At 29.8% G+C, this 24,554-nt stretch overlaps 1 protein-coding gene across 2 annotated transcripts; it reads right to left on the bottom strand.

The window, feature by feature from the left end:
- Positions 1-137: 137 nt before the first annotated feature.
- Fer1 (48 related 1) lies at positions 138-24,554 on the bottom strand. Of its 2 annotated transcripts, XM_088188292.1 has the most exons (5): positions 24,156-24,554; positions 7,568-7,787; positions 7,327-7,417; positions 1,265-1,415; positions 138-350 (listed from the first exon to the last, which is right to left on the bottom strand). In XM_088188292.1, the coding sequence occupies exons 1-4, from the start codon at positions 24,356-24,358 to the stop codon at positions 1,291-1,293; spliced, it is 639 nt and encodes a 212-aa protein (XP_088044418.1). In that variant the 5' UTR covers positions 24,359-24,554; the 3' UTR covers positions 138-350; positions 1,265-1,290. The 2 variants fall into 2 exon arrangements, with proteins under 2 accessions (XP_088044418.1, XP_088044417.1); XM_088188291.1 differs by lacking the exon at positions 138-350 and having other exon boundaries at positions 475-1,415.

Genomic DNA, 24,554 nt, shown 5'->3' with positions numbered 1-24,554 from the left:
ATTATCAATGGTTTCTAAAAACAACGTATAAAATAGCTTTAATTCATGAAACAAAAAAAGTATAAATCAACAAAGTTCTTATAATAATATATAAAAAATAAATGTAAAGAGATTCTATATTATTATAAACATCTTCGAGTTTTCGGTTTTAGAAAAAATGCTACGAAATTTTTTTATTTGCTTATATATCTACTATTTTAAAATTAGTTTTGAGTACATTTATTAGAAATTAAATAAAAATATATCTCTATTTTTTCTGCTAGAATAAAATGTCATGGTTTTTAGCATAGTCTTAATTAGTACGGAAAACGTTTTGGAGTATTTGCATCGAATGTTTGCTCCATGACTAGCTGTAAAAAATATATCCATATATAATATGAAACACTATTTAGAAACCGAAAACTAAAAAAAATATAATCTAACGAGCACATACGAGTATTATATTTGATCTGATACACATTTATGATAAATATATTTTTGATCAATTACGATTATATTGAGAATATAATTCTAAATAATGATGGATGCTTAATATGCTAACAAAACTGAGTTGCCATATATATCAAAAAATATTAGACTATTTTCTTTGGGATGTCATCACAATTTTATGTCAAATAAAAAATGCTTTGAGCCGAATGTATTATGTAATTACGAGAGATATTTGTAAAGTAGAGATAAAATACTATTTAACATTGAGTATTTTATTGAAGATGGATGTTAAAAATGAGATTATGATTATGAAGTTGGAATCAAGAACTGTACCCATGTTCACCAAATCTTTAACTTATGTTTTATTTTTCTAAATCATTTTTACTGAACCATCAAAGAGTTGCATGGCAATTGGAAGAATAGTAATAAATATGACACTACTTCATTTGCATCTAAATAACGAAAAGTATGTGGATTACTATAAAAATATTATTTATATGTTGCAAATATAACATAGAAAAGTATAATAAACGGCGAAGACTCTGAGGAAGATTTGTTAGAGTCCAAATAAAACACGAGGAGTTACTGACTGAACACACTCGTGGTTTTCCCTTATGATTCAGAACAAAGAGTATTATGGGAGGAAGAAGTCTATCACAAAATAGACGATATATAAATATAAACTAATGCATTTAAGCCTACACAAAAATGGCAACTCTATTACAAGCACTGATATATCTTCTAAGAAGTTCACATATAAAAATTATGATCTTAAAAAAAATAAAATATATATATCCTATACATTACATGTTAACTAACTAACATTTTTTCTTACATTGTCTTGTGTTTCTTTATCTGCTTTCAGTCTGAAGTAGATTGTCCCCCTCGTGGATCCTCAGGGGTCCAGAGGCGTGCGTAGAGGGTGCTACCCGGAGGCCTTTCTCCTCTCCTAGACCAGGAAAGGGAATGGGCGTGAAGAGTTCCACCTGTCGAATTGAGAACACAGATCAATATTTTTGTCAGCGATTTTGTATACAACGCGTGTTTTGAAAAAATGTACTAAAACGACAACAAAAATTATAGGGTGTTCTATAATTTTATTAATTTATTTATTTAAAAACCTCTAATTTATTAAGCATATATAATATTGTTGCACAATAATTAAAGTGGGGTAATATAATACTATTGTACATTATTTTTTTTATGTTTATAATTTTTCATCCAAGAAAAAATACCTATTTTTTTAATACGTAATTACAATGTTTTATATTAGTATCTAACATATGTTTATAATTAATAAACATACATTTAGTTTTTTTCTCATTTAATTTAAGTACATTATTTTTTAATAAGCATAGGTTAATTTAGTATTCGAAAATAATAGTTCCATTGTGTGCAAAACATCTTAATAAAATTGTATCGTAGCTTAGCCATCGAAATGCTGTATGGATATTTGGCTTCCATTTTTTATGCATCGCTGTCACAACTGGTTCAATAACACGTAATAGTTTGAGGTATACCCCACAAAGAATCCCCTGAAGCAACGTTTCTGCAATGATTTTGCAGACACGCTGTTCTTTCAAAAACACATAAAGGTTGAATCGCCGCAAGGAAATAGTATTATAAATTACAAAAATTAAATATATACCTACGAGATAGTAATTTACTCTTTTCGGCAAAAATGCTTTTTAGCATCATCGGGAGATTTATAGTACACTTTTTTTATCGTTTTTATTCTGATAATGAAGACATATATTGTTTTATTTTCAGACATCAGACATTTTTAATTGCACAAATGCTTTGTTCTGAAATTTGATAATAAAATAATAACACTCCACTTTAAATGCTATAAATGCACGACATTTAAAGTCCACTATTTTTTCTGGCTTTGACAGTGATATGATAAATATCCATTTGTTTTAAAGTGAAAACAATGTATCGCAAAAACGTTGCAAGGAGTACTAAAGACACTGCGTCACAGTAGAATACGAAGCAATATAACTCGTAACTTTTCAACACGGCGGTTGGCCGTTCCGTTATAGTGCATACTTAAAAATTTTAAAAAGTGCAAAAATTATAAAACTATTTTTTAGCCGTAGATGTCTGACCCTTGCTTTAGATACACATGTAGTTTATGCGTTACATGTTGGTTATTTATTCAATTTTCTTTTTTGAAAATATTTATAAAAATAAGAATGGCATTAAAATTAAATTGTGAATTACGGTAGGAGTATATGGCGTCGCATACCTGCCAAAAAATTGGCATTTAGGGAATGAATGCCTCTGGACTGGCCTGTTTATATAATTTATAATAAATTAATTTGTATCGGCCAGATAGGGTGCACTACTTACTAAATCCAGAGAGCAAAATTATCTGTATGTGCTTTTTATATTCCGGAATTGAAGGTACCCACATTGACGGAACATCAAAAGCGATGGAGTAAATGCCCTGACTTATTTTTTATATATTATATTTAATAATAAGTGTAATAATAATATTTAGTTATATACAGAATATGATGATTTTAAATGTGATGCGTTTTTATTATATTTTTACTTCTTACATTCTATTTCTTTAATAATTATTGAAGCAACTTAATTTTAATTTTCCAACATCATATTTCATAAGCTCTATTGAAATCTATTCATCTTTTTTACATCATGTTTCTGTCTGAAGCTCTTCGAATGACTATGTTTTTATGAGTGGATGTATAAGATTTAATCTCCAAATAATAATATTATATATAAATGCATATTTTTTAACTATACATATATTACATGTGCTAGATAATACATCCTGTACACTCATTGCAAACAATAACAATCAATGATTGCATGTCAAACGGGGGGGTCATCATCGGTGATGGGGTTGGAACTCGGTCCCCTGTTACTTCTACCCTCTTTCTATAAAACGCGTAACGAATATGCACCACATTCGAAATTAATAGTTTATTCATTGTAAGGAGACAATATGGTGTGGGCGAAACGGAAATGCATGATACATTACACAGAGTAGATTAAATGCAGTATATTATTCGCAAAAATATGATAAAACTTAAAGCAAAAAACATTATCAGCACAATGGACTCATTGTATAAGTAGATTGTATAGTAAGCCCTAGTTTCGAATCACGTATGATTTTAAATTAATTTCTATCATGTCTGGGATATTGAAATAAGTAATAAAATTATAGCAAAATCATTGATTAAGTTTCGCAGGAATGAATAAATAAAATAAAATCTAGCTAGGTCTTGTATGTAGCACTAAAAATTAAGATTATAACCACAACGTTTGACAATATCAAAAATGGGTGTTTCTATAAAATACAACAACATAAGATCAGCTTAAAAAATATGAGAGGATTGCTTTTTAAATATTTATGTTTTCCGTTGGTTATTAATGTAAATGATATTAATTTTAATGGAATTGATATTTGAATGGATATTATTACGGGAATATTTGATTAAGCCAAAGATTATGTTTGAAATATGTCATACCATTTAAAGGGAAACATTAAAAAAACAAATTAGATAGTACCCATTAAGGTCGCACAAGTAGGTGTGCAAGTTATGCTGTGAGAAAAAATAATGTTAATAATATGAGGCAGTGTATCGGTAATATACCATTTTCAGTGACGTTTTTCGGCTCGCGTCAGTGCTCAAACAATGAAGTAAATAGGTGTGCGTGCAAGGTTGTTTCATGGGCTACGTGCGCGCGTTATTTCGCGCTCGACTTTTTTTTTTTTCGGTTTTCAAAATAGTACATCATAAGCAGTTCACATACATCAAGGAGTCAAGGTGCATCTCTAAGTATTTTTTAACGAGTGCGCATCCTTTTACGACTGTACGATAATTTTTTGAAGAAATATATATCACTCGGTAATAATCGTTATGTATTAATATACATATGACCTTTAACTGGTTACGTAATTTTTATAATCTTAAAATTTTTGAAAATATATATTTTATAAAGTTCAACGATTATGAAAGTAATTAACGTGTTGTAACTAATCATTATTTTTTAATTAAATGATATTTTAAAGCAACTAATTTATTTTTTACACTCATTGGTTAAATAAATTAATATATAGAAAATATACAAATAATTGATCCATTTTTCATTCAATATTTGAATAGTTAAAAACTAGGAATAATTGTGCGTTGATCCTGAATAAACTTTCATGCAGGATAAATATTAAAATATTGTTTAAGCGTTATTTGAATATTATTTCAATATGAAAACACGTTGTATATTTTTATCCCAGAAAAAAAAGTGACAAAATGTCAAGTGCATAGAACAGAAAAATAAAAGCATTAGAGAAGAAAGTTAAAAACAATTATCAGGATCACTCCATGGCCGGCCGTATCTTATTTAGCGCCCAGGCAAAAACTAACTTGCCCCCTCCCTCTTTCCTACATATTATCAACACATTTGCATTTAAAACATGAGCTGATAAACATTTTAATATCATACACCAATACTAATAAAAGTATTTTTAAATTTATAGTGAATCATATAATCAAAATAACTACATAGAGGTTGTTAATTGTATTGTAATTATTCAATAAATTAACGCATCTAAAAAATAGTAGATCAACGTTGAAAAACAGCGGCGAGAACGACTGTATGGTACCCACAGAAGAAAGAATATTATAGTAGCTAACCAAAGTGTGCATAGAAGAGCGACGAGGTGCAGAGAGTAAAATCATGTAGTCGCTCAGCTATGAAGGGAGCTAAAAATATATATTTTAACTCTTTACTAACATAAAAAATATACCATTAAATTTCAGTGCAACCCCTATTTAATAAATGAAAAAAAAATAAGTTTAAAAATAAATTATTTTGCAATTTGAAACATTGAAAAAATAAATTATAAATAAGTTGATTTTTTTCATGAAGGGGATATCATTTAAAGATTAAGAAACAGCAAACCAGTTGCTAAGTATTTGGCAACCCATCGCTGTAATATACCTATGTTTTTCCACAGATAATATAAGCAAGTTGGGGAAAGTCGTCTTAAATGGTTTTTCACAAGAGCGCTTTGCATATCAGCTGCGTTTCTGATTCTCATGTAATATGCTATTTAACTCTTTAAATGCCAGCGACTTTTTAGTGAGTCACCAGTTATTTCTCTTCACGCGTCTTCTTTTAATAAATATTAAATACTTGCTTTACTGAATAATAAATCTAGTACAATAATAATTAATAAAAAATATATTTAAACAATTCTTAAACTTGTTTTAAAATAATAATTTGCTTAAAAAAATAATTATCAAAGGACGCATCGGTGAGTCGCCGGTGCTTAAGTGGTTAAGATAATAGCTCTAATCGACAGGTGTTTTTTGAATGTGATTTTATATTTAAAAAAAAAATTAAATTCATTTATAATCTCTTGCGTGTTAAGCGGGGACCTCGCGTTTTGGCTGCCGTACCCCTGAATTGAATTTGTATTTTTTTTCGTCGCTAATACCACCCTCGAGTAATGTAGTAATAATGTTGTGAAGCAGTTAGTATCAGATAATGAAGTAGGTGTGGGGCAGGGGTCGGGTGCACGTGCAATAGTTTACCTCGGCCAGATTAGGGGCTCTAACCCCCGCTCCCGAGCGCCCAAACAAAGCGCAATCGTAAATGGTTTGGTTCAATTATTGAACAAACATTCGTCGAGTGCTACACGTGTGCAAGGACATACACACAGGGTGGCCCAAAACACCGAACCATTTTCATCAACTGTTAATTGTTTCCGATTAAATATAAACAATGACATATTCTAAAGCTCGGTGTATCAATGTAAATTTCAAACGCGTATCAATCATCGCAATGGGTACGACAGCCGTTTAATATACATATTTTATTAAGCTTGAAAGCATTTTGAAAAGCCTCTAGTATAGTCAGAGACGTCATTTAAGGGGAGGGGGGTAGGTGAGGGCATTTTATTATATAATTTTGCATTTATTATTTCAATATTTTTTTATTTATTAATTGCAAATAAAATGTTTGCATTTCAAAAAATATTATTGGTATTACAAAATAAAATACCGAATATAAATTTTTCCCTAATACCGGTATTACCGGTATCGGTACTATTTTAGGTTTTGTATACACATCGCCAAAATTTAAAAAGCTATGAGAAGCTGAAAAAATGATGTGGTATTGTGATTGTTATTCAATATATTTATACTCTCAGAATCATTAATTAAAAATATTATTTTTAATTGTAATTTGATTTATTAATGTTGCTAATTTATTACGCTACATGACAATGAGTTACAACGGGGTCAACACAAGTAGTGAGACATCTTCAACGGTAAATGTAATATATACTATTTCAAATAAAGCAGTATTTATCTTGCAATCTTAATTTTTTACACTTACTCATATGTAAAATTACAGTTTAATTAAAATATATAATTACTGATAAAAATGTTAAAATGTATTTATTTAAATATATTTGTTATCAAGAATAAAATGCACGCAACATTGTACGATATACATATACATACTGATAAATAAAGTGTATCTACACTTATATTTTTACCGTATCGCTTTAATAAACTTCAATGAATAACGTAATGGGTTTATAATACAGTCGTGCACATTTGCGGTATCCCCATGGGGTGTAATGTTTATTCACAGCATCAACCCCCTCTAGTGAACAAATTAAAATAAACACCCTTTACAATAGTTTCTCCCCATCGCGACATAATATTTTTTTAAGGACTGGAAGATTAGCGAGAGAGGATCGAATGCAGGTGCGTTGTTCCTATATGAGATTTGCATTTATATCATCGCTTTTCAAATCAATATTAGATATGATCCAAAAAAATTCAGAGTCATATAGAAAAGTGCTCACTTATTAACACGTGACGGCATCTTTATAAGCTTTTTAGTAAAACTAACCTTTAATGATGATCTTTCTTGATTCTTCTCTTTTAAGCGCTCTCGGTAGTCCTATTACACCCGAATCCTTTGAATTTTTATCACTCCTCACCTTTAAAGACATACTTATATTAAAAACACTATTATCTAAAAATAGCAAACATAAAAATCGCAACAGCAACAAATAACCGCATTAATAATATCGCTCTTGTTCAAAATATTAAGCTGCATATAATTGTTACGCTTAAACATAGATGTTTACCAGTTCTCCAAGAAAATTGATGTATCCAATAGCCAGCTTTAGCGTATCAACTTTTGATAGTCTCTTCTCGTATGGAAGAGTAGGTATGTGAGCTCTGAGACCCTCAAAAGCGTCGTTAATGGATTGCATTCTTCGGCGCTCCCTCAAGTTTGCCGCCTGGCGCTGTTGCACTTGTTGTTGCGGGCACCTCGAACCTCGTCGAAGTCCTCTTCTCCAACCCCTAAACAAAAAAAGGTCCTGTAAAATCTAATATTAGTTTACTTATTCTAAATCAACATAAATTTTCAATGGAAGATCAACTAACGAATGTGTACATACGGGTGGGGCACAGAGATGAGGGTTTAGAACAAATTATTTAAAAAAAAGTACAAATCTTATCGATTTTTTTTTAATTCATATTAAAGTAAACATTCAGGAAAATCATGTCTTAAAATAACATTATCCAGGTATGCACCATTGCGTTGTAAACATTGTTTGAATCTGGACCTCAAATTTATGAAAACTCATATCGCGCCGAGATGATATTCTAGTCTCCCAGGAGTCCTGACTTTTCTCTGTGGATATATAAAGAGTCAGGTTTACAACAACAAACCAGCAATGACAGTCCAATTGAAAGAGAACATTTGAGAACAAATGGCAGCTATTTCAAAAATTTGCGGTCCAGATTTGAACAATATTTGCAACATGATTGTACTCGCCTGAATAATATTATTTTAAAGATATAATTCTACTGAGTAATTTTAATATGAATTAAAAACAATTGAATAAGATTCATTGTTTTTTTTTAAATTTATTTCAAACCTCTCATGTTTATGGCCCATCCAGTATAATATAATGAATTTAAATCGAAAAAATATCAAAAAGCTACCAAATGGGTGCACTATATCTAGATTTTAGGAAGATTATGTGCTTTTAGTAAATCTCTATAGCGATTCATACACAACATTACTCAAGAGGTCCACAGCCGTCGAGAAGCATGCTGATTTACACGAAGTATATTCAAATTTACCCAAAGTATATTTAGCCAGAAAATACATGTCACTGATTGAAATATTATGAATTTTAATGAAATCGAAATATTAAAAAAACGACCACCGAGTAGCCAACTTCCCCCACCCTCCCTACTTGAAAAAAGCTCAAATAACGTCCCTGATAAAGTGGTACAAAACCAGACTTATACATGGCTGCTCGGGCTACTTCTTCGCTTCACGGATATCTTCGACCACGGACTCACGCCTCTCCTTTTGTTTGAGCAACACGTCCAGGACACATGAATACTTTAAAATGGACCTATCGACGCAACCAAAGATGTACAATCGAAGCGAATATATACGACCTGAACACTTCATTTCAAAATGCTAGGTGTTGCTGGTAAATGCTTAAAAAGGTAATAAAATCTTATGATATTAACAATTTATGAATGAATAGCTTAATACTTGATTAATAATCTATCGTCATAAGTGAAAACATATTTCTATATTTACATAACTAATCTTTAATTAATATTAACGGATATATTCAATTATTACTTATTTTCCTCTATGATTGTCATTAGGTCTGCAATACCGCTTTGGAGATCCATTTCAAACGGATTGAGGTAAAAATATCACAAGCTATAATACAAATCCCATATAAATGAATAAATTATGGTAAATCGATCAAACGTAATGATATACTGCAACACCTTATCAAAAAATTATATATGAATAAAAATATAGCATATACAGGAAGTTCCATTCAGAAGTGAATAAAATTTTAAATCTTGTGTATTTATTTATAATATTTTTATGTGAGTTTGTTGCAATACGAAAGTAACTTACGCAGCGGTCGGCACCATTGCGAAATGGTCAAACGCATAGTTCGCTAATTGCTGGTGACGGGTTTTTTGCAATTACCATTTGACGCAAAACTGTCACGTGCAAAAACTAAACGATTGCTGGTAATGAAGATCAAGGACGGAATTAAGAATGAAATATGTCTTTTTTTTTATTGCCCGCAATAATTTTTCCTTCTGAAACACAAATTTCCGTGAGATATTTTTTTTGTCCTCAAACAAAACTTTTCGAGATAGTCTTTTTATTTTTAGTGGCAAAAATAAAAAGGCTAGTAAATTTAGTAAAGCTCAACGAAATATCGTAATATTGATGAAATAATATAAATCACATTTATAATTTTATTAAATGCTATATTTAATATAATAATACTCCGAAAATATCAAATTCTCTTATTTTATTTATGTGTTTTATTTATGATTTTTTAATAATAAATCAGTTACAAAAAAAATATCAAGTATGAATCTCAACGTGAAGGAGGACATTACAAATAAAATGGTCATTATTTCTGCAGGAACTAAAAAAAGTCATCTCGAAAATTTTTGTTCCAAAGCCATCTCCAAAATATTTTTGTAGGGGAGCTCAAAAAGGAGGACAAGCTGAGGACACAGAAGGATGCCTGTCCACCTTATTTATAAAGGTGCTAATGTATAATACATCTACATTAATTAATTGTTTAAAATCCCTAATATTTTTATTTCATTTTTTTTAATATTTAGCGTTAATATTTTATGTAGTTCGCTCTCAAACGCATCATAAACAAGACTCCCCTTTTTTATCTATGGCAATAGATTCCGCCGACAGTTATGGGGAATCCTCCAAAACCGAACTTCCATGTGTCAAAACACTGACAGCTCCGTTATGGTAATTAAACTAAATATACAATAAGAAATATTCTAATCGTAGTGATTTTACTACCCAATGTTAGTTTAAGATGATGTAGAGTGATGTAGCACTGAATTATAGAATATATAAACAAAATTTTATGAGTGCCTTCTCAAATTTAGACGTAAGTTATATGAAAATTATTGTATATCATAGCTATTCTGACAAAATTACTGTGAACATTCTAGTATCAAATGTTTAAAGGCGAACAGAAATATAAGCAAGTAAGATTTGTTTGATAATATCATTTAAGTTTAAATTAAGTTTGTCAAAATAGTCATTACATAAATGATCTGACAATTATATCTATCTATACTTTATTCTATTGGTGTATTGTGTTAATGTACAAAGGTATTTCTTTATTATATTAATGAAACCTGCTCTTTCTTTAATTTCTGTGTATTGTCCTAATGATAATATTACATAAATTCACACCTCTTTACAATATTTTTTCTTAGTCATACTCATTTTCTTAAAACTATCTACCCTTAAATTATCTCTATTTCTAGTATTAAATCTATGTTCTTCTTTATTACTTATTAAACACCTTTTGCAATACTCTAGTAACATATTATTTTCTTACTTGTATGCTAATATTGAAACAATTATCTTAAAGTTTACACAACATACATGCAATCTTTCAATCATAATTCTGTAACTAGTAGATCTACCTTAATTTAAAACTACTCACTGACCTTTTTGTAATATTTGCAGCATTTTATCTAATTCATTATGCATATATCTTTAATATTGTTACATACTAAATTATGGTATGCAATATATTATTATTGTAAAATATTTTTTTGTATATTCACTTAACATGTTTCACATACTAGATAGTATACTTATTTTTATACATGTTTTTATTATATATTTTTATATCATTATTTAACATATCTATATAATTAATAATTATACTATTTAATTCATACATAAGGTTTATTCTTATTTAGTTTATAAACATAATTCTTTACCATCTTTCTATTGTACTTGATTAATTATTTAACTTAACAACCAATTTATTAGTACTACCACAGATTCAAAGAATTAAAATGTCAGCTACAAACCGATGAATGTGTTTCACTTTTTTCTATATCATATCATTATTATTTATTTTAACTATTTTTTAAAACTAGATTTACGGACCCATCTAATTGACGGGGTTTAGATTTGTATCAGACAGTATTTTTATTACTTTTTATAATTGTACAATGCAAATATATTAACTATATTTTTATCTTCGGAAACTTCTTATTTTTATAAAATCTGGTATATATATATTTTTAATGACACCCGTCAAATAGACGGGCTTAAAAAAGTGTTAAATTATTATAAAACTATATCTATAATCTTTAATTTATGTAACGTTATACATCTTTGTACTGTTTCAAAATATTTCAAATCCTTTGATCTGTTCCAATTATCTTTTTTTATATTCTTGGTCATTAACCAATTATTTATCACTAATTGTAATATATTCTCAGTAGAATGTTTTTCTTTGACTCTCAATTCTTTACATAGCATGTGTTTTGAAGTAATGAAATCTTTTAAATGTTTGATTGTTACTTCTTCCATTAACTTGTCATACATATAACATGCTAATTAGTTGCATTTCCTCATTTTTTTTAGTAATTATAGATTCAAAAAAAAATTCAATGCAGTATAAGTGTAAAACCAATCTTCAAATTTTCATGTATTTCTTCTTTGAATGTGTTTTAATTACTAAATAATGTAATTTTGTTCCGAGTATTCCCACGTTTCTTGATTTATGCACATCCCATTTATCAGTTTTGATTCCTAAACACATTATGTTTTGAATTTATTCTAGAAATACATTTCACATTGACGTCGTCAATATTGTATTGCATTTTTTTTATTGAATTCACAATCTCTTTTACACTTTCAATATATTATAGCATATATTAATTTTACTGCTCTCATATGTTAAATTTATATATATATTACTATCTACATGTTTATTACCTCTACTTTGCTTTAAAGTAATTAATATTTTTATTGTTTCTTATTTCATACCAGATTCTTTAGCTATAATGGATTTACATACTTTGGCGATCTGTAAAACTCACCCTTGGCAAATCACAGAAGCCAGCCGAATCATATAAATACGGGGGCAAATCCCCAGAACGTTCACCGGAACGCCGCTGACATCTCGACCACGCTACTTTCTCAACACAGACCAGGATCAAGATTCGCTGAGTCCACTATATAAAAATCAAGACCCGGTCTTCTAACTTGATCATCGCTTTCCAAAGAAACCTAGCCGACTAAAAATACCACAATACCAAAGTTTATTTTATTTAAGTCAATATTCAATGTAAACAAAACATTACAGTTTATAGGATTATATACATATGTAGTATTATATTTTATAGTTGGGGGGACTAGAAAATACTCATACAATTTTTTTAAATATATACCTACGAATGAGGCGCGTGTGGTGAGATATCCTCACACATAAAGTAACGGGCATCCAAATAGCACCTCCTCAATTTACCATGCTATTGGGGGTCTACTGTTTATAAGTTTAATCCTTTGCGGTAACTACTGTTGTACGGTTTTCACTTTCAAATGCCATTTATGGATTATATAAGTAGGAATATTGTATTAATTATTTATAATTATTTTTCAGTAACATTGAGGGAACAATACAACGACGACAAAACCGAGCTTGCAGTCGACGCAAGAGATTGCACTGATAATCAACATTATTTATAAATCGCTCTAAAATATTATGTTTTACATTTTTATATTTAAAACGTACATAGTTGAATTACTACCAAATAAATATAATTAACGAATAAACTTGTAGAATATAATTAATCAATCATTTATTTTTTATTTGTATATAATATATACATCATATCATTATATAATTGCTATTTTTATTTTTCTTTAACATGCTTCTTATTTGTTATTCTAATAATAAATATCTTAAGTTTACAGTTTGTACGAATATATTTAATTAAATAGTTTAATGATCATTAAATATAATAAAAAAAAATATTTCTTTCATATTATATGAAATAAAATCTATTTTTGCAGAATTAATTTTAAAAGTTAAATTTGTATATTTATTTAAAATACATTTTTTTATATTATATTTATTTAATTATTGCTAGAATTGTATTTTCTTTATTGAAATATAATAGAATGGAATTTAATTATTATTAATTCAAGAAATTACTAATATTATTCTTATTAGATTTTTAAGTTTTTAGCTTATAAGAATTGTTTTATTATTTTATTTTATAATATAGATATTAATTTAACAAATTAAATATTTTATTTATCTTATTTAAAATTTTAATTTTACACAACTTGAGAAAAAATACAATAAAAATCTCAAACTCCATTTAGGGATGCTGCGGATGATAAACAAAATCAACTCTGAGATTTCTATTCGAGGAAAACGTCTAGTGGCCTTATTATTGTAAAAAATTAAGCAAGTAAGACGGCGAACTGTCAGTTAATGGCCGGCGTTTAATAGTTTTGGACTATAAATCACTAGATTAGTTCAGTGGCGGCGCATGACGGTGGTCCCCGCTGTCAGTTTGACGTAATCAAAAATTGCACCCGCGACGTAGTTTTAGCGAGTTTGTGAATTTTCGAAGGTTTAAATACATTAAACATACATTAAAGTTACGATTGAAGACGGTCAGACACATGATATAACAAAATAGTGACTCATAGACGGCGCCTCTGCACAATAACTTGCCGCGCAGTGATTACGTAAAAGTTGGTGGCGGTTAAAACGCATGCAGTGAATTTTTCTTAATTAAATAGTGAACTGTAATAATAATGAGTTGTTGGTGATGATAACTATATTATTTTACTAAAACTATATAGTTACATAGTGTTGCGAAATAGAGATAGATAATTTCAGTGAGTTTGCAAATTTTCGGAGGCGTGCCGATTAATACACTAAAGTTACATTTTGCGACGGTCAGACGCATGCAATAGTAAGATAGTGATTCGTGGCCACTGCAAAACGGTTGCCGCGTAGTGTTTTCGTAAAAGTTCGCGGCGGTTAAAACGCATGCAGTGATTTTTTCTTAATTAAACTGTGAAACTGTAATACTTTTGGTGAGGGAGTACTAGATTATTTTACTAAAATAATATAGTTACATAGTGTTGCGAAATAGAGATAGACGGTTTCTGGTGACGGAGTTGTGACATTTTGAAGTGCGATAAGACATTTACTAAAACGAAACCTAAGATTTTAGACATGGAGGAGAACCGCGAGGAAAAAAAACCCGTCACACTCAAATGGCAAAAAGTGCCCAATATTGGACAGTGTCCGATGCCTCGCCACGGCCACCGCGCTGTAGTCTCCGGTAATATGATGCTCGTGCTCGGCGGTGGTAATGGAGCGATATTAAAAGACTTGCACGTGTACGATTCAGGAAAAAATAACTGGTTCATGCCGACAACGAAGGGCGTGCACCCGCCTGGGTGCGCCGCCTTCGGCATCGCCTACGCCGATATGAGTCTGTTCATCCACGGCGGAATGTACGAGTGCGGAATTTTCTCGAATAGCTTGTACGAGCTGCATTTCAGCGACTGGACGTGGCGCCGGCTGAATGCTTTGCCTGGCGGCATTGAACCCAGCGCGCGAATCGGCCACAGCTTAACGTTGCTCAACGGTACCATCTATATGTTTGGTGGTCTCATCAGTGGAGTTGAAAACTTTTACACAAATTCACTTTACACTCTTAAGTTGACGCCCAACAGGAGTAACGCGATCTGGAACATTCAGTCTACTAAAGGGTGTTCCCCGCCGCCGAGGGAGTCGCACAGCTGCGTTGCATATACGAACTACGCAGGCCGTTCTTCTCTCATCATCTACGGCGGCAAGGACGGCACGCGGCGCGGCGATCTGTGGGTGCTGGACATAAACTCCATGTCCTGGTATCAGCCCGATGTCGGAAGCCCTGCTCCGCTCCCGCGCTCTCTGCACACGGCTACCATCATCGGCAACAGCATGTACGTATTCGGCGGCTGGGAGACTCTCAAGGATAGAACCGACAAGAGCTGTTGCAGCAACACACTAGCGAAGTTTGACCTGGACGCGATGCGCTGGGTTGCGCTAGATCCGAACTGCAAGAAAGGTAAGCCGAAGGCGCGCGCCGGTCATAGCGCAGTCGCTATCCAGACGCGCCTATACATCTGGTCGGGCCGCAAAGACCACCGCGATAACAAATATATCCAGCGCTGCTGTAACGATATGTGGTATATGGATTTTTGCCCTCCGACGCTTGAACGCCCAAACTTTCTGAATACGCCCCGTATACCACTCGACACAGTCGCCCCGATCGCTATATCCACGAAAGTCTATAAGGAAGTCCCGAGCAAGACGAAAGTAGCTGTTCAGAAGGTGCAGACTCCGGCGATTGCGCAGGAAATCGTCGCGGTCCGTCCTACTCCTCTGCTGATGCTGCCTATGAGTACATCTAGGAGCATACTGGTGAAGCCGCTTAAGACAAACCTACCAATCAAATTGTGCCAACGTACGATTAATAAAATTACGGCTGAAAGAACCAAAGCCATGGCAGCCACCTGCAAGCCCACTAACAAAATATTAGTGACGGCGAACAAGGTGCAGAATGTAACTGAGAGAAATCAGAGAACTAACACCGGCGCGATTACGAAGTTGGCGCCTACTGCACTACAAGCGGACAGTCAGTTGAAATTCGTCAGGCCGATTAAAATCACGAAGGTCGAGTCGCTATCGGACGAGAAGAGAGACACCAAGCGAATCGCGCTGATTCCGAACGTCAGGCCGATTAAAATCACGAAGATCGAGTCGTTATCGGACAAGATGAGAGACACCAAGCGAATCGCGCTGATTCCGAATGTCAGGCCGATTAAAATCACGAAGATCGAGTCGTTATCGGACGAGATGAGAGACACCAAGCGAATCGCGCTGATTCCGAACGAGCCGAGCGCCGACGGGAAGCAGTCTATCATTACCCTAAAGTCAAACCCAGCTGGACGAAAAAAACTGGACTGAAGCACGAGAAGCCTAAACTACAAAAACTAAATCTTTTTTAAATTTATATTGTTCTTCTATTATTCATTTTTGTATATTTATCTTAAAATATACATTTTTCGATTCTTTTTTTTTCATTTTTTACCTGATTCAATATATTTTTCAATGTTTTTACCTTTATTTTATATTTATTATCTTGCTCAACTATAATTGTGGTACAAAGACGCGGACTCATAAATATATTTATAAAAATATTTATATAAAATAGCTAATTTTTTATACAGTAAGCAAAAATAATCAAACCGTACATATAAAATATAATATATTATAATTTATTTTCTAATGCAAGTAGATGTTTCTTCATTCCATTGAGGAAACCCTCTACATTTTTATTTTTGTGGATTGTTCTAGAGATACTATTATACAAATTCCCACCTCCATATAATATTCCCTGTTTTTTTACAACTTATCGTTACATACATATACATATCGTTAAATTATTTATATTTTTTCTATTAAATTAATTTTATTGATAATATAATAAAAAATATTACCAATGTCAAAAATTTTACATTTATTATGCACTTATTCATAGTCATCTGACATGTAACGAATAATCTTTGACAATATATTTCTGTCTATATTTTTTTAGGTTTAGTAGCAACCTTTAAATTATCAGGTATTTCTTCTTCGGTAAGTGCTTTATTTACTAAATAATATAATTTAGATCTTAGTATTTCCCCACGTTTCTTTAATTATATTTACATCAAATTCCTTTTTTCAATTTACAGATTATATTTTTATTATATTTTAAGCATACTGATTTAAATTCTCCTAATTTTACATTAAATGTTTCATTATTGTATTGTAGTATTTTATTAAATTGAGATATTAAATTCACAATCTCATATATACTACCAATGTAGTTTGTATTGTCTTTTCTGCAATCATGTGATGATATTTCCGTCAATATCCATATTTATTATATCGTTTCTCTGAGTAGGATTAATTATTTCTTTTATTGTTTTCCTCGTTTTATGCGGGTCATTTTTTATTTCACCTATCGACTTTTCATACTGCCTTATTACTAGGGCATCCAAATACCCGGTTCTACGGGTATTTGTCGGAAAAGAACCGGGTACCCGGATCGGTTCCGGGTAATTTTTGTAGGCCGCTTAGAGTCTAATTTTTATTATATTTGAATCGTGATATATTTAATTTTACTTTAATAACTAATATCATTTTTAAAAAAAATAAGGTATTGAAATAAAATCAATATATTATGTAATTATTAATACTTTACTCAATCGAAATATTTTTACATTGCATCGTTAGGTACATATATACATATACTTACATACTACATACATGTGTAACAGTACAAAACCGAAATATTTATTTTAACACATATTTGGCAATAATATTACAAATTGCAGATGAAAAATACCAAGGAAATAAATTTTATTAAAATTATAAAAGAAATTAGATGATTGTATTTATTATATGTATTATATGTAGGTAGAGAAACAAATCTTATTTTAGTGATGTTCTTTTTGTAAAAAGTTGTATTTTAAAAACACTAACGAATCTAATGTGTTATATTTTCACCCTACAACGCATTAAAATTTATTTTTATTTACAACTGCATCCTTTCAAAATAATCCTTATCTATGCATTCGCTTATCTCGAAATCTATAGGCCGCTAAGTGCTGTCCCTTTTTTTGTCGTTCAAAGACGTTAGTCGCTTAAGAACGCCGATTCGGCTCTTCCATTTAATTTGAAGTAATGGAAAAAAATATTTTAATGAAATTAACCGGATACCCGTCAAAAATTACCCAATTTTCGGTTCCATGAAAAACATGGCGGGTACCCGATTCCTGTTCTACCCGGTTCGAATGCCCTACTTATTACTACATTTTATGTATGATTTCCATTTATAATTATGTTTTTCTTATATGAACAATTTTATATGATTCATCTCTTCACATCATCATTAAACCACGGTTTTGGGTTGAATCAATATTTTTCTTTTAATTTTACTATTCACAATATTCCTTTCTATTATCGGGCAAATATATTTAAAAAAAATATTAGACCCTCGATAAAAGGAAAGTATCAAATATTGTTCCATATCATATTAATATCCATGTTATCTACTTCCAGTAAAAGTATAAATTTGACCCTCGATAACAGGAAAGTATCAAATATTGTTCCATATCATATTCATATCCATGTTATCAACTTCCAGTGACAATTTTGTATTCTTAATTTTTTTAATTATCTCAATTTTTTACCGTAATTACATTATGTGTTTCTATATAAATATATACAATTAAATTATCATTTTCACTTTACATATTAGTAAAAACTAAATCTATTATTGTGCTCGTGTTATTAGTTGTCTTTATATTTTCGTTAACACATATTTTTAATTTTTAAAGTATTAAAATCCTCACATTTATTTCAATTAAAATAACAATTTCCAATTATAACGGTAAATATTTTTAACAGATTCTGAAATATTATTTATAAATTCTAAAAATAAATTTGTATTACTATTTGGAGATCTACAATGCTATACATAATAATATGAGAATTTTTTTACGGAAATCTTTCCCTGATGGACCAGTATATCTTATCTTTTTATATTATAATTGATACAGTACAACACAACAAGTATGTCTGGAATCAAAATCGCATATTATCGTCAATATATAATTTATATTCTTCAATATCATTTGTGATATGTGTTTCTGTTAATCCTAAAAAGAGCGGATATTCCTTTGCAATAATAAATTCTATGTGCTTAATCATTATCACAGTTACAGATTAGTGTTTCCCATGTGAAATTAATAAATTTAGTTGCTATATATTATATACAATAATAATTTGTGTATATATTTTATATATGTAACAATTCAATGCAGTTTTATTTTCTCTGCAACAATTTACTAAATGCACTTCTGATTAAACATAATATTATGGCAGTTTTTTTCCCATGAAAATCTTTACTGCGATGGACCAGTGTGTTTCATCTTTCTTATTTTTAAATAGTATATAAGATACTTAAATCATTATTTCGAACAATTACTATATTTTCACTACGAACATAATGTATCAATTTGCCTAAACCTTGAATATTATCTTACTTTGAGTTGACATATATAAAAAATTGCATAGCTTTTCAAAAAAAATGAAAATAATAAAAACTAAACTAATAATAAGGTTGGTCGGAAAATCGAGCTAGATTTATAATTAATTATATAGAATTTACTGTTTCTTAATACTTGTATTCATAATGTTTTATGGAACAGATTTATCTCGTTGTAACATATTACAAGGAAAAATTAAAATAATAATATTAGCAAGAGACAATTTTACAAAAACTGTTTTGCGATATTTTTTTATAAAATATTACTAATAACGGGATATTACATATTTTTATTTATTTATAAGTATGTATTTATATTATATTATAAAAATGTATAGGCACAAAAAAATAATAAAATATGTAATTATACTTTCAAAAGAATGGTAAGGCTTACAACAGTTACAAACAATCGCAGATTACCAGTATTTACCAGAAAGGTAAGATTTGAAAGCATCAACCAGTGAAATGAGTTGAATAAGAGCTGAATAATTTCTTGAAGACATTTGTATGTATTGTTTACAATATTACACACCATTTAAGATTTTATTGTAAGTATACATACATATATAATATATATACAGGCCAGCATAAAGAGGGGGGGGGGAGGAGACAGGAGACAAATTTCTATAGCCCGACTCTGGAAAAAATCATTGCAAGAATATATGAATAAAAAAAAGTAAAAACCAACCTCAAATAATTAATATGAACTAATCTACAGCTGTTTGAGATGTATGTATTTCAGGTATAAGTTCCTTCAGCCCTTTTATTATTTACAATAAATAAAAGGAGCGAAACATTGAAACACGAGAGGAAATATTCAACGAATGTAAATTAGTAAATTTAAGTATTCGATCGAATTTTAAGATCTAATACCTAAGGAAGATGCAAATAAATAACGAAAAATCAAGAAAAGCACTAATTGATTCATATAAATTTAATGTTCTTATAGATTGTATTATCAGTAATTTGACAACTGGATTTAATGCAGCAAAATAAATAAATAATACATTCAGTTTCATGTGGATATTCCTAAATGAAAATATAGTAAAAACAGTCTCGAATCTATCCAGAAAATATTTTTTAAAATACATTTTCACCAGTAGATATATAGTTTTGCAAGTGAAAATATAAATTGTCTGGCAGGTGCTAGTACAAATATATGATTTCAACTTTTCTATATGTAGTAATATATATATTTACATATTTATCATTATTTATTTACATCCGATGTAAAAATGTTCCATTAAATGAGTATTTTTTGGTAAAGTTATATTTTCACTAGTAAAATCCAAATGCATTTTCATCAGCTGTTATTTAGAACCACATGAAATTTTAATGCCTATGAAATTTAATTTGACAGTTGCGAAACGTTCATTTGCTGTTCAAACCCAAACCTTACGTAATAAAAATTCTAGAATAAATTATTGTTTTAGCACTTTCAATAACTCAAGCCTAAAATGCAAACCATGCCAACTCGTTTTCAGGAGAAAATAAGTGGAAGAATGAGTACAGACAGACATCACATGTCACATATTGTTCCAGAGTTTGTCTGCAGTTCGATATTTTACTATGTTTTATAAATCTGATAGCTATCCTTACCAATATTACTATGGAATTCTAATATAAGATGACTATTCATAGTATATTCAAACCGAATTTTGGTCAATAGGAGAGCGCAAAAACAATTATCACTTCTCAGAAGGCAAAAATTCACGTCAAAAGCAATAAAATCGTGTCGGCGCCGTCGCAGTGGGAACGCTCGGTAACGAGCGTTCCCACTGCGACGGCGACGGCACGATTTTATTGCTTTTGACGTGGATTTTTGACTTCTGAGAAGGGATAATTGTTTTTTGCGCTCTCCTATTGGTCAAAATTCGGTTTAGATGTACTTTATTCAATTCTCACTAGTAATGTTTAGTTTTAATATAAACGATTGACGATCACCGAGATGGAACATTTTTATTGCCTTTGATTTGGACTGAAAATTCACTATATGGCAACACTGAGCAGCAAAGAAAACACGACTAATTATCAGGTAAATATTACGAGTAGATAATTTTAATGCCTAATTTAAATATTTCGCATTAAAATATGTCGCAACGGTAGCTAATTGTAGCATAAAAAAAGTTCAAGAAATTATATGACGATGTTAAAAAGCATTGTTTTTCTAGAGTTCAGCGTCCCTGAATATGACTTTTATTTTGCCACTTAAAATATATATATTATAATAGCCTAACCAACATTTGAGTCACTTTAACAATTATGAACTTTTATATTGTATGTCTTTTAATATTTAAACCTAAAACAATAATAATAGTAAAAATATAAATTTTAATTAAAAAACTACGCGTATTACAATATCTACATTTTTTTGTTAAGATATTAATATTTTTTTATGTTAAAGCAAAAAACACAAATTCTACGGTTTATCTGAGCTTGTAACTACAACTAAAAATCATACTAGGTGTAGGTTAATTCATAATTAAACTTACTCTATTGTTAAGTTGTTAAGATAAAACTGTTCCGGAACTGTGGTTAATTTTAACCAAACTTATAACTAAGACTAGTGAGATAAAACATACTGAGAATGAGCAATATTTAATATAAATGATTATTGTAAGTACTTTTATATTTGACAATACACTGATTTATTATATAATTGATGCTAAATTTATTTTTTAAATAAACTTATTCTGTCGTTTAATAAAATTGTAAACATAAAATACTGCAGTTGGCATGTTTATTGCATGTTAAAGATAAGTACAGTGATGAGTATAATATATAAGTAAATTAAGTACTTAACGCCATTATGCATTATAAATAAATAACTATTTCTACAAGAAACTAATCTATTGTACAATATTTCTGCCTCAATTATATTTTTGTGCAATCTTGTTATTTTTAGCCAATAGTAGATATACATACATATGCCGTAGAAATATTATGTATTATAATTTTAATTAATTATCAATTGAAATTAAACAGTAAAATAAATATAAACAAATTAAGAAAATATATAATTATGTGTTTTTGTAGCTAAAATATCAATACTTTATAAGTAAACTTACAAAACTAGTCTAACTGTTCAATCAATTGAACCTCAACATTTTCTTTAAATAGATAGCGTGACAATTTTAGGTAAAGAAATATATACATTTGTCAACTTCAAAGAAGATTAGATGAATCGAGAATGCAAAGAAATTTGCAACAATAATTTACATAAAAAAATAAAAGAAACATTAGAACTAAATCGAAAAAATGCCACTCCTGAAAAATATTACTTGGTTTGAATGAAAAAAAGTAGGGGAGCATAGAGAAGCCATATCAAATGAGAACCAACTTGAAATTGGACCCTAACATATGCGATAAAAATCCAACCGGATCTACAATAATTTGACACCAGCAGATTTTATAAAAATCTGAACGAGGAAAACATTACCATATTTTGAAATTTTTAGCGAAATTAAAAAATCATTTGCGTGCAATAGCAAGAAATTTACAATAATTATTTAATTAGATAATAAAGATAAATCCAGAATAATGCTGCTATATATGACTCTAATAATAATAATTTTGAAGCAATTCTAAAAAATAATAAAATTGCTGACACGTATTATGATAATTGTAACGTAATATTTTCGAGTACATTTTGCTTTTGTGTAGTAATAATACATCATTTTTTTACTACACTGCTATTTTATGTATGATATATGAGAATGTATATTTGTACATACATATATAATCAATTTTGTATTTACGCAAATTTTTAATTTTTGTAATTTATTTTTTATTTCTGTAAATCGTGGTATGACTATATATTTTTGCGTGAATTCGGACGACGTATATATTCGTCATTAATTTTTTAGGATTTAAAAGAACACTAATTCATTTTTAGCTTTCTATACAATAGGTCAATAAATATATTTTTACATTCTTAATGTTGTATATCTTTATAATTTAATAATAAAATATAAAGTATTGATCTTCGTGCAGTTTTAATTAATTATAAAAAAGTATTTCAAAAAAAATCATGGTCTAATAAATGTAGCAAACTTGTCTCTTTATATCTCAGTATTATTTAATTAAAATTGTCTTTATTCATAGTCATATTTAACACATAATTTTCTATTAAATATAAATGCAATCATCAACTTTATATAAATTGATTCGAATTTCTGTTGGAACGAATAAGTGTACCATATCGACGTGATTTTTTAATTGAAGATTTACTATAACAAACTTATTCACAAATAATATCTTATTCAAAAGGTTAATTTAAGAACATAAAGTTCTCTTAGTAAAACTTAAATTGAAAGGTATTCAAATAATAGAATATTATGTTAAAAATAATAATAATAATATAATAATAATAATAAAAATAATAATAATAATATATAAATATTAAAATATAATAATAATAATATATAAATAATAAAAATAATAATAATAATATATAAATAATAATAAAAATATAAATAATAATATATAAATATTCACTAGAAACGCATCAATAAAACTTATTTTATATTGATAATAATTATTTCAATTACTTTATGAATTCCTCATTTTCGAGATTACATCGGTTAGATGTATTTAGAAATAATTGATTGTTTTTTAGTAATGGTAACATAATTTATAGTTGATACGATTCATAATCATTAAATTATAAGCTTTTGTGTGTATGTGTATAATATAATTGAAAGCACTCACTGTCTGCATGAAGATACGTGAAGCTGGTTTTCCCTATCGCTGCCATACAGACTTCCGTCGGAAGCCGAAGAGTCGTCGTAGAGAAAAGCGTCCGCGCTGGAGGTAGGACTTGGTGCCGACGCAGGTATCGGATTTTCCCTCTCGTGACCCAAGGGATGCGGCCCCAGAGCCGCCTCCAGCTGAAGGCTGTCCAGGCTGAACATGCTGGGTGCACGCCCTGGACACTCCTCAGCAACCGTCTTGGAAGATATGAATAGAGCTCCGTTTGAAAAGGCTGCTGCTCCGATTCGATCAGATTTAGTCCAGAATCACCGCACAGTCACCGAAACATTATCAAAGAACATTTTTCAAATTTTACACTGGGTAACGTGTCGTCGCCTCTACCGCTCGATGTGTACT

This window comes from Plectrocnemia conspersa, unplaced genomic scaffold, assembly GCF_051122295.1.
Source record: "Plectrocnemia conspersa isolate PC_06_02 unplaced genomic scaffold, ASM5112229v1 ptg000006l, whole genome shotgun sequence".
In the NCBI taxonomy this organism is placed as follows: domain Eukaryota; kingdom Metazoa; phylum Arthropoda; class Insecta; order Trichoptera; family Polycentropodidae; genus Plectrocnemia; species Plectrocnemia conspersa.
The sequence above is the reverse complement of the archived record's forward strand: the minus strand, read 5'-3'. Positions and strand labels throughout refer to the sequence as shown.